Genomic DNA, 12,198 nt, shown 5'->3' on the forward strand with positions numbered 1-12,198 from the left:
AATTCACCAGGAGCAGTTCCAATAATGGGAGGAGAATGCAGGAGGTGCTTTTTGAAAACTGACCTGGATCTGATCTTATTTAAATTCTCTCCTCTCCTCCTACTGTTCATTCCATTTTCGGAACAACTGGTCAAAGGTAACTTGTGTGAAGGACCTTTGTATCTATACCAGCAAGAATAGAAATGGAATAAGTGGCTTTCAAACACTAAGTTCACTCTCCTCTCTGTTTAGAAGTGACGTTCCTCTCTGCTTCATGTATATGTATATATATATATGTGTATATACATATATATATATATATATATATATATATATATATATATATATATATATATATATATATATATATATATATATATATATATATGTGTGTGTTTTAAACTTCATGACCAGAATGATATTTCAGGATCTTACAGCAGAAAATAGGTGATTTAATACTTTGATACATAACAACTGTCCATGTCATGATGAAAACAAATGTGTCAATGTGTGGGTCAGTCTGAGGATCTCCTGCCTGGGGAAAGTCATGGCGAGGGTGGAGAACATCACAGGCGACGTGTGGGAGCTTGAGGGAGGCGTCGGTCAGGAGCAGTAGGATTTGGTGCAGATTTGCTCCTCAGCTCTTGTGTCCATCCCTGAAGGGCACTCAGTAGAAGAAATACACTAAAGACAAAGAAGAAGAACAAAAATTTTATAAATTAATTTGTTTTTCTTCAAAATGGTTTCTTCGCTCTGAAAAAGTTTAACCAAGATAGTCTTCTAATTCATTATTAAATGTAAAATAATTTCATAGGAGAAACAAAATTGGAGACCTTTCTAAATGCTATGTCTCTGTGGTGTCTAACCCTTAATCATTATACCAAAGGATAATAAAGAGGAATCACTCACTAAAGACAACACCGACACATATAACGCCTATGATTCCCATGATGATCATCATCTGGAAGAGAGAGAGAGAACAAAAGGTAAGGATAAAAATGATCAAAGTTGTTTTCAATAGTCGGATTGCCCTTTCTAGTTTGTCCACTAGATGGTAGTATTGTCTCCTAAACCCATAGAGGGCAGGCTCTTCAGCCACAGGCGTTTAAATTACTACAGCAGGTGCGTTCAGATGAGTCAAGGGCATCGAGCTCTCGAGACTTAAGCAAACAGGTAAAACAAAAAAGTACGTCTGCGTAAGTTATGAGTGTTGTTTGTTCTGCCAAACCGGTAAATGTGCTGTGGGTTTCATCTAGTGGCTGTTCGAAAAAGTGCAGCACTAAATCGCCCGAACCCCGCAAAAAGCCAAATTTCCCGAATAATACACAAGTACAATACAGGAGTATATAAAAAAAATAAAAAGGACAATAATCGTCCCTTATATTGCAATTAAAGCAGCAAATTAAATGATAAACTATGTAAATGTATGCAATTTCTTTTAAAGCGTTTACTGAAATCCCTGTGTCACTGAACGAGTCCATAAATAATGCATGCAATAGAAGTTTGAGCTGCTGATGGAGAGAGAATCACGTGACCTCAGATGGGGCAGGAGGTGGAGGGAGATTAACGAGAACAGGAGGGAAGACAGACATACAGAAAGGGGTGGGGGGGACCCGTGTTTGAATGAGAAGAATTCACCTCTGTATTTTTTCGTGTTCAAAATATCTCTGGTTTAGATTGAGACATAGTATTTTTCATAAACAGATGTTTTGAAAGCTGTTTTTCACTGGCAGTTTAATCTACAGTCACTGCTGCACAGCAGGGTTGTGCGCAGCGGTCATCAGTGGAACTCCCAACTGTTGTCGGCACACATGCACGTAACACAAGTGCGTGTGTGTGTGTGTGTGTGTGTGTGTGTGTGTGTGTGTGTGTGTGCGGTGGGGGAGGTGGGGTTACATCACAGCTGTTTGTTTAATCCGAGTAGGACAGTCATAATCCAGGGTGGGATTTCTCCTTTTGGATTTCCTGGTCAAAATCATCCGTAATCCTACATGGTGGCTCCTAATTGGATACTGCCCCTACAGAGGCGGAGCTATGATGTGGTGAGGGCGAGATAAAAATGGACTGGGCGTGGAAGCTGGATGGAGAATGAAAGAGGGATAGAGATGGCGGCTCATGGAGGAATGACACTGTGACTCATTATTTTATTATTCAGGCTGCGACTGAGTGCCTCGAGCAATCAATTTCAATATGACTCCTGTTGGCTGTTTTTTATCTTTATTTGATGGCCGCTGAGCTGTAAGCAGGTCTTAGCCAGTGGTGGCTAATGTGCCTTAGCTGTAGCATTGTAGAGTTGGTGATCGAAGGGGGCGGAGATTTGTTATAATGCTCTATTTTTAAGCAAACGTGTACCAAAATAAACAATTAACCAATAAAAATGACCGAGCGCTTTGACCTCACGACATGATACCAGAATCCCAGACAGACGATGGTCTCCTCCGTGTAAAGCGCACGTGCCGCGAAACAGACACTCCCACCTTGCAGTTTTTCCACCAGTACTTGTTCTTGAGTTTGGCGGCGCTGCTCTCAAACTGTGAGGCTCCTGCCTGCAGGGCGTCGGCCCGGTCGTCCAGCTCGGACAGCTTCTGGTCTCTCTCCAGGACCTTGTCCACGTTCACACGCATGATGTCCACCACCTGTTGGACAAGTGCGCCAGTCAGGTGGCGCACGTCTTTGATGAGGCTGCCACATTGTGCATGTTTACCGCTCTTCTTTAAAAAAATGTAATAATTTATGGACCCGAGTAGAGCCGTTGAATACAATTTAATTCTCCAAATTAGTCCAGATGTCCAGCCTTCACATCTTAAAATACTCTTTTACTATTTCTAACATACTAACAACATTCCATAGGTTTAGGTTTCAAATAAAACTATTGCTTTGTTGGATCTTTCCAATGTTGAGAAAGGGGGGGGAGAAGTATTGCCCTTTGTGACTTCACAAAGGGCACAGAACTGTTTTAGCACACAGTTTATCAAAAGTGGAGCAAAGCAGAAGAATTAAAGGGTGACGACATACTGGAAACAGTGAACTATTTTCAGCCCAATATCAGACCTTTAACTTTGAAAACCTGTTCAGTACATTTGAGAACCTCCTGTTTTGAATGCAGAGCAGTCGTCTCACCTCATCCACCTGCGCCTGCGTCTGCTGCAGTCGTCTGTTGCTGGTGAGGTTTGGGGCTGCAGCTGCAGGGCCCCCCTCTCCGTCTGGGCCACCTCCTGCTTCTGGGGTCGACCTGCACGACAGAAGAAGAAATAACGTTATTTATTATGTTTCTCTCTCTCTCTCTCTCTCTCTCTCTCTCTCTCTCTCTCTCTCTCTCTCTCTCTCTCTCTCTCTCTCTCTCTCTTCCTTTGTTTTATTTCTACTTTATCTCATGAAAAAGAGAAATGCACTTTTGATGAGTGTGTATGTATGTGAGGTGATCGCTGAACCAGTCCCGGTGAAGGTGGGATTGTTTAAAAGCAGAATGATTAATGATAATTGACAGACTACTTTTCTCTGGGGTTTGGCTGCAGTTGAATTTTGAGTTTACAAAGTACAGATGCAGCAGGTTTTCATAAACAGGTTTAATAATAGAACCATGACTCATCAAGTGTTGGCACCCGTCCATTCGTTCGATATATCAAAGACTGAAGAAAAGAAAAAAACAAAACAAAACAACCTCTGCAATTCAACAATTAAAGCTGATGATTTTAAAAAGTGGGTATGCACACAACACAGCCGTTCACTTTCACAGCCTGTGTGTTGTCCCAGGCTGGTTTTCTGTCAGAAATGAGACAGATTAGAGCAGCAACAGCAGCATCAGCACCAGAGATAAACACGCACGCAATAATACCCCTCCCCCACAGCGCCACATCCGACATTCTAAAACAATGTTCACTCCATTTGTTTCGCTCGAAAACTTTTCACAAGTTCAACTGGTCTCGGAAAGCTTTTGGCTTTTTCTCCCTTCATCACACTGTGACGACCACGAGCTCCCTGAAGTTGGATGGAGGCTGCAGGTTAAACAGCTGATGGATGTTGTGACGGTGAGTCAGCTGCTGCAAGGGACTCAAGACTATTAGAGACCAGCGCCGTTAGGTTTGAGCTCGCTAATACCCCACGAACGTTGAAAGCATCACTTTAATGAACAAAGTGACCGCGGTGATAATTCAAATCGAGTGAACTTTGTCTGGGGATCGCTAGCCAACTATGTCATGTGGAAATTGAAAATGAACAAAACACACAGAGGCACAGTACTCACATTTCGGCGACGGGATGATGAGGATGGAGATAATCCGGGATAGGTGGGGTGAGGGACGAGAGACGCAGAGGAGACGGAGGGACGCGGAGGAGGGGGGGTGGGGAGATTCCAGTCGGATAAACAAAGAGAAAAAAAGCCGGCGGGACGGTGACTTCTCTCTCTCTCGTCTTCTCTTCTCTTGGTCCACTTTTTCTTTCAATAACCTCCCCAAAAAACTACAAATCAAGCAGCTGCGCAGAAAAAAGAAAAAGGAAACTACTGCGTCACACTGGCCCCGCCCATACGCGCGCACACGCACAGACGCGCACACGCACGCACACAGGCTCGCGCACAGCTCAAAAGCCGTAATATCCGCCACTGGAAATCAGTGTTTGCGCTCAACTGCCGTCCACAAACTCTGGCAATGTATTGCGCCTGCGCACAGAGAGCGCGCTGTCTGTCTGGACAGGCGTCGTCCTTCAGGTAAAGGCAAGTTTCCATCTTTTAGTGCTTCCTAAAGTTTTATTAAATCACATCATCTTTATGTGGCATTGAAAACACGTTTTGACTGCGTCTCGTGTATGCAGTCTGTACCCGGCGTCACCTGACCTGCATTAAGCATGTTGGATTTCTTTCGGTAATTCAGTTTTGTTTAAGCCAGACCAAACAAGTAGTTTTCAAAACTTAATTCAAGAGATTTTTAAACATGCCAACAAATGGGGGTCTAGGAAAAGACCCCATATAAATCTATATGTACATATTGACTTTGAGTCATGGGCTTGTAGCAGTGTTTGCTGCTGCAGACTGTCACTGGCTTGGCGACACCTTTCCTCCAGGAACCCACTGCAGGGAAGAGAGCAAAGTTATTCAAACCTTACACCCATTTCCGCTGTTACAAATTGGATGTGGGTTCTAGTTTACCTGATCTTTGTCCCACTAGCTAATGAGGTAGAATGCTTAGAATTTACTTGCAAGATTCTAGGAGTAGTTATGTGTTAGAAAGTCACTTCTGTGCACTGAGTGTAATTTTAATTTTGGATTTTTTTTTTGTGGGTAAAACGTCAAATATGTGTAACAGTTCACCCCTTGTGGACGTTGTTGGCCACCTCTTGCTCATCGCACTGTCATATTGCATGACCAACAAATCAATAGAGGAGCTCTCAGGTCTTCAGCAGAATGGTAATGGTCAATGTGGCAAGACTGCATTCTTCTCCGCGATCAGGTTCTCCAGCTCACAGTGGAAGGAAACCTGATGGACACCTAGTGGATAGTGTCCTCACTGTTAGGGGAAGGAAAACCTGATGGACACCTAGTGGACAGTGTCCTCACTGTTAGTGGAAGGAAACCTGATGGACACCTAGTGGATAGTGTCCTCACTGTTAGTGAAAGGAAACCTGATGGACACCTAGTGGATAGTGTCCTCACTGTTAGTGAAAGGAAAACCTGATGGACACCTAGTGGATAGTGTCCTCACTGTTAGTGGAAGGAAACCTGATGGACACCTAGTGGATAGTGTCCTCACTGTTAGTGAAAGGAAAACCTGATGGACACCTAGTGGATAGTGTCCTCACTGTTAGTGAAAGGAAACCTGATGGACACCTAGTGGATAGTGTCCTCACTGTTAGTGGAAGGAAAACCTGATGGACACCTAGTGGATAGTGTCCTCACTGTTAGTGAAAGGAAAACCTGATGGACACCTAGTGGATAGTGTCCTCACTGTTAGTGAAAGGAAAACCTGATGGACACCTAGTGGATAGTGTCCTCACTGTTAGTGGAAGGAAACCTGATGGACACCTAGTGGACAGTGTCCTCACTGTTAGTGAAAGGAAAACCTGATGGACACCTAGTGGACAGTGTCCTCACTGTTAGTGAAAGGAAAACCTGATGGACACCTAGTGGACAGTGTCCTCACTGTTAGTGAAAGGAAAACCTGATGGACACCTAGTGGACAGTGTCCTCACTGTTAGTGGAAGGAAACCTGATGGACACCTGGTGGACAGTGTCCTCACTGTTAGTGGAAGGAAACCTGATGGACACCTAGTGGACAGTGTCCTCACTGTTAGTGGAAGGAAACCTGATGGACACCTGGTGGACAGTGTCCTCACTGTTAGTGGAAGGAAACCTGATGGACACCTAGTGGACAGTGTCCTCACTGTTAGTGGAAGGAAACCTGATGTACACCTAGTGGACAGTGTCCTCACTGTTAGTGGAAGGAAACCTGATGGACACCTAGTGGACAGTGTCCTCACTGTTAGTGGAAGGAAACCTGATGGACACCTAGTGGATAGTGTCCTCACTGTTAGTGGAAGGAAACCTGATGGACACCTAGTGGACAGTGTCCTCACTGTTAGTGAAAGGAAAACCTGATGGACACCTAGTGGACAGTGTCCTCACTGTTAGTGGAAGGAAACCTGATGGACACCTAGTGGACAGTGTCCTCACTGTTAGTGGAAGGAAACCTGATGGACACCTAGTGGACAGTGTCCTCACTGTTAGTGAAAGGAAAACCTGATGGACACCTAGTGGATAGTGTCCTCACTGTTAGTGGAAGGAAACCTGATGGACACCTAGTGGACAGTGTCCTCACTGTTAGTGGAAGGAAACCTGATGGACACCTGGTGGACAGTGTCCTCACTGTTAGTGGAAGGAAACCTGATGGACACCTGGTGGATAGTGTCCTCACTGTTAGTGAAAGGAAACCTGATGGACACCTAGTGGATAGTGTCCTCACTGTTAGTGAAAGGAAACCTGATGGACACCTAGTGGATAGTGTCCTCACTGTTAGTGGAAGGAAAACCTGATGGACACCTAGTGGATAGTGTCCTCACTGTTAGTGGAAGGAAAACCTGATGGACACCTAGTGGATAGTGTCCTCACTGTTAGTGGAAGGAAACCTGATGGACACCTAGTGGATAGTGTCCTCACTGTTAGTGGAAGGAAACCTGATGGACACCTAGTGGATAGTGTCCTCACTGTTAGTTGAAGGAAACCTGATGGACACCTAGTGGACAGTGTCCTCACTGTTAGTGGAAGGAAACCTGATGGACACCTAGTGGACAGTGTCCTCACTGTTAGTGGAAGGAAACCTGATGGACACCTAGTGGACAGTGTCCTCACTGTTAGTGGAAGGAAACCTGATGGACACCTAGTGGATAGTGTCCTCACTGTTAGTGGAAGGAAACCTGATGGACACCTAGTGGATAGTGTCCTCACTGTTAGTGAAAGGAAAACCTGATGGACACCTAGTGGATAGTGTCCTCACTGTTAGTGGAAGGAAACCTGATGGACACCTAGTGGACAGTGTCCTCACTGTTAGTGGAAGGAAACCTGATGGACACCTAGTGGACAGTGTCCTCACTGTTAGTGAAAGGAAAACCTGATGGACACCTAGTGGACAGTGTCCTCACTGTTAGTGGAAGGAAACCTGATGGACACCTAGTGGACAGTGTCCTCACTGTTAGTGGAAGGAAACCTGATGGACACCTGGTGGACAGTGTCCTCACTGTTAGTGGAAGGAAACCTGATGGACACCTGGTGGATAGTGTCCTCACTGTTAGTGAAAGGAAACCTGATGGACACCTAGTGGATAGTGTCCTCACTGTTAGTGAAAGGAAACCTGATGGACACCTAGTGGATAGTGTCCTCACTGTTAGTGGAAGGAAAACCTGATGGACACCTAGTGGATAGTGTCCTCACTGTTAGTGGAAGGAAAACCTGATGGACACCTAGTGGATAGTGTCCTCACTGTTAGTGGAAGGAAACCTGATGGACACCTAGTGGATAGTGTCCTCACTGTTAGTGGAAGGAAACCTGATGGACACCTAGTGGATAGTGTCCTCACTGTTAGTTGAAGGAAACCTGATGGACACCTAGTGGACAGTGTCCTCACTGTTAGTGGAAGGAAACCTGATGGACACCTAGTGGACAGTGTCCTCACTGTTAGTGGAAGGAAACCTGATGGACACCTAGTGGACAGTGACCTCACTGTTAGTGGAAGGAAAACTTGATGGACACCTAGTGGACAGTGTCCTCACTGTTAGTGGAAGGAAACCTGATGGACACCTAGTGGACAGTGACCTCACTGTTAGTGGAAGGAAAACTTGATGGACACCTAGTGGACAGTGACCTCACTGTTAGTGGAAGGAAAACTTGATGGACACCTAGTGGATAGTGTCCTCACTGTTAGTGGAAGGAAAACTTGATGGACACCTAGTGGATAGTGTCCTCACTGTTAGTGGAAGGAAACCTGATGGACACCTAGTGGATAGTGTCCTCACTGTTAGTGGAAGGAAACCTGATGGACACCTAGTGGATAGTGTCCTCACTGTTAGTGGAAGGAAACCTGATGGACACCTAGTGGACAGTGTCCTCACTGTTAGTGGAAGGAAACCTGATGGACACCTAGTGGACAGTGTCCTCACTGTTAGTGAAAGGAAAACCTGATGGACACCTAGTGGATAGTGTCCTCACTGTTAGTGGAAGGAAACCTGATGGACACCTAGTGGATAGTGTCCTCACTGTTAGTGAAAGGAAAACCTGATGGACACCTAGTGGATAGTGTCCTCACTGTTAGTGGAAGGAAACCTGATGGACACCTAGTGGACAGTGTCCTCACTGTTAGTGAAAGGAAAACCTGATGGACACCTAGTGGATAGTGTCCTCACTGTTCCTCTGTCACCAACAATGTTTACCGTACACTACTTTGAATTCAGAATTATGGCAAATGATGTCTAGCTAATAAGTCACAACAAATATTTTCGCTTGAATAAGTAAAGACTGATATGCAACTAATGTGCAGATCTTGACAGGTTGCTGAGTTTATGCTGTATCCAGCCCAACTGAAAAGATCATGTGACAACACTTGACGGGTGAAGTGTCAGGACTGAGTTCATCTTCATCTCGTTGAGGGTCGGCACTGCAATGTATCTCAGGGCCTCCATGGGAAAACTAAGCATTTACTTACTGTCAGATACATAAATGAGCAACATTATACAGACGAGTAGCAAACAGATGATGAAATGTCGAGTGCATGACCTCGTCCAGCAGCTGTCTGGCCGTGCACTTGGTCATGCAGACAGTAGCAGAGGCAGGCTTGAATACCTTGGGCAGCGCTGGATGAAGTCCAGCAAGTGAACTTTGCAAAAAGTTGCATTCTTTCTCTTTTGCAAGATGTTTGTGAGTCACAGACACCAACACAGGCGGCTGCCAGAGAAACACCTCTCAGCCTCCCCGTGTCTCATCCAGCAGTGCAAGAGGTTGCCGATTCCATTCTCTTCTGACAAACTTTGGATTTTGAAGTCATGAAAGGAGAAATGAAAACTCATCAGAAAAAAAGCCATGAACAGCCTATTTATTTTTTATTTGGTGAAGTTAAAATGTCAGTGAGATGAACAAAATTCAATCTCTTTATCTTGCCTCTTTGTCTTGTCTTGACTTCCCTGCTTCTTCTTACTTAAAAAGAATAAAAATAAAATATACATCCATATATATATTGTCTGAGGGCAATGTAAAATTAATAAATTTAACAAATTACAAAAGCCTACTTTTTTAGTATTGGCAATTACTTTATGCGATGATGCATGATTTGTCACATCGATGTAGACCAATGCCACTCTCCTTGATCCATTGACTAGAAGTGCTCGGGAAGAGCTAATTGTCCAGCTGTGAAAAATGGTGCGACATAAACTGAAAGACGACGCTGATGAGCGAAAACGCTTTACAGTGAACAATTACTAGATGTATTCAAACAACCGAAAAAAGAAGGAGAGAACTAACGAATAATACAAAGCAAAGGCAGTTACAGTTGTTTTCAAGTGGCGGTGAGGGGGCGTGACAAGGCCAGGCTGTCGTCCACGATGTGTCCCAGGATGTGCTGTTGAGTGGGAGTTGTCTCGACCAATGCCTGAAACTGTCACAATTCTTTCACTGGGTGGCCACTTGAACGAATTAAAGGTTCAGACGAGGCCAAATTCACTTGCCAATCAATGTTTTCTGAAAAAAAAGTTTGTTTTTTTTTAGAAAAAATAATTCCCCTCTGATCTGCCGTTGAACCCCCAAGAAATGAGAAAAATCCACAAACTATCCAATTACTTGACATGCCCCAGCACTTAGCGCCCAAATCAATATCAGATCAAATGTCATGATTGACTGACTTCAGAGGTTCTGCATATTACAAGTTAACTGCTGTGCTCCGAAAGTTTGTAAAATTATTTTGGTTTGTTGGACTCCCTGGCCTCTTGAGGTCATGTCAAACTCAAAGACGACTTGATCAAACAAGGTCTAAAAAAAAGAAAAGAAAAGAAAAGCCTTGTCGTCAATTGCTTTATATTCTCTACTTTATATTCAGCACTTGTTGGCAGGAAGCTGGAGCATTCTAGTGAGACTCTAAACCACGCATTGGCAATCTAAGGCCCGGGGGCCGTATGCAGCCAGTTCAACTTTTTAATCTGGCCTGCCGAACTTGAAGAAATTATAGTCATAGTAAGTAAGTAATATAATAGCTGTATTCCATCATTTTTTCAGTGTTTTAAGAGACATTTTTTTAAAAGAGCTAAATACCGTGGGACTTCAACACTTTTGTTCATTTTCAATTGACATGAAAGCATGTGTCTACTAAATATCTCATGATATATATTTATTTATTATATATTTTTCCTCCTATGAGGTGGGTCACCAAAACACTCCATCCATCTGCTGCTGCTCCGGCCCCTTCAGTCAAGTTTTAGAACCCACTGTGGCCCCACCAGTCAAAAAGTTTGCAGAGCCCTGCTCTAAACTCATATACTGCTTTGTTAAGAAACATCCATCCATCCATCTTCTATACCCGCTTATTCCTATTCAGGGTCACAGGGGTCTGCTGGAGCCTATCCCAGCTGTCTTAGGGCGAAGGCAGGGTGACACCCTGGACAAGTCGCCAGTTCATCACAGGGCCACACAGAGACAAACAACCATTCACACTCACATGCACACCTACGGACAATTTAGAACGCTCAATTGACCTCACATGCATGTTTTTGGAGTGTGGGAGGAAGCCAGAGAACCCGGAGAGAACCCACGCAGACACAGGGAGAACATGGAAACTCCACACAGAAAGGTCCCAGGCCCGGGCCCTGGAATCGAACCCACAACCTTCTTGCTGTGAGGCGGCAGCGCTAACCACTGCGCCACCGTGACGCTGTTAAGAAACAGTCATTTTATTTTATTTCTTCATGCCATATATAGAAATTTGCTCTCTGGCGGCAGGTATGTGACATTTGTGACCGCCAGCCAGAGTCGATAATGAAACGTTGATGACTTTCTTAGCAAATTTGGATAAGGAGGATTAAGTATTTAAAAGACTGGCCTAAAATGCCCAGATCAGCAGTAATAGGGTAAACACTGCTAGAGGGAAAGGTGAGGGTTTAAACACCCTTGTAGCTGAGAGAGAGCCTGGAAAAGCATTTGGAAACTGTCTGTGCGCATTCAACTTCTCCCCATAAAGTAACTCAATATCTACCAATCATGGCCAGCTCTCCTTCTGACTATCACCTTTCAAAATGTGTGTTTCTTTTATTTCTCCTCATTGGGAATTTTTAACAGTCAGATGTTCCCATTGATCCAGTGTGATATTAAATGTGACCTATTTCTCTGTGGCCAAAAAGATCATCTACAATACAATCCACAAACTGTTCTCGATTGTCCTCCCATTACTGTAGCGTCCAGCTCATCCCTAGCCTGCTAGTCTTGCAGTTACTTTGTGTATTGTCCCCTTTTGATGTGTTTTAAGGCACGCTGCTGCAGCAATTGCTGCTTTCATCGCGGCTAAAAGGATGCCTAGAAGTAATTTTCTCAACAAAGCCTTTTTGTGTGGAACTGGACCTCAGGTCAAACGATATTTTTGTGGTTAAAGACATAAGAGGGAAAGGCTGAGGTTTGGGAGAACACCTTGCTCTCTCGCAGCACTCGGCTGATGTAGGCCGCCGCCATGCAGCCGGCTCGGCGTTACCTCGACTGTGATT

At 44.4% G+C, this 12,198-nt stretch overlaps 1 protein-coding gene across 1 annotated transcript; it reads right to left on the reverse strand.

Moving 5' to 3' along the window:
* Nucleotides 1-376: 376 nt before the first annotated feature.
* On the reverse strand, nucleotides 377-4,515 carry LOC142876974 (synaptobrevin-like). Its single transcript, XM_076011268.1, has 5 exons — nucleotides 4,223-4,515; nucleotides 3,100-3,211; nucleotides 2,457-2,615; nucleotides 889-940; nucleotides 377-663 (listed from the first exon to the last, which is right to left on the reverse strand). Coding segments are annotated over exons 1-5 (342 nt in total). The 5' UTR covers nucleotides 4,225-4,515; the 3' UTR covers nucleotides 377-646.
* Between the last annotated feature and the right edge of the window lie 7,683 nt (nucleotides 4,516-12,198).

This window comes from Nelusetta ayraudi, unplaced genomic scaffold (genome assembly GCF_046127955.1).
Source record: "Nelusetta ayraudi isolate G7.1 ecotype Tasmania unplaced genomic scaffold, CSIRO-AGI_Nayr_v1 ptg000135l, whole genome shotgun sequence".
Taxonomy (NCBI): Eukaryota; Metazoa; Chordata; class Actinopteri; order Tetraodontiformes; family Monacanthidae; genus Nelusetta; species Nelusetta ayraudi.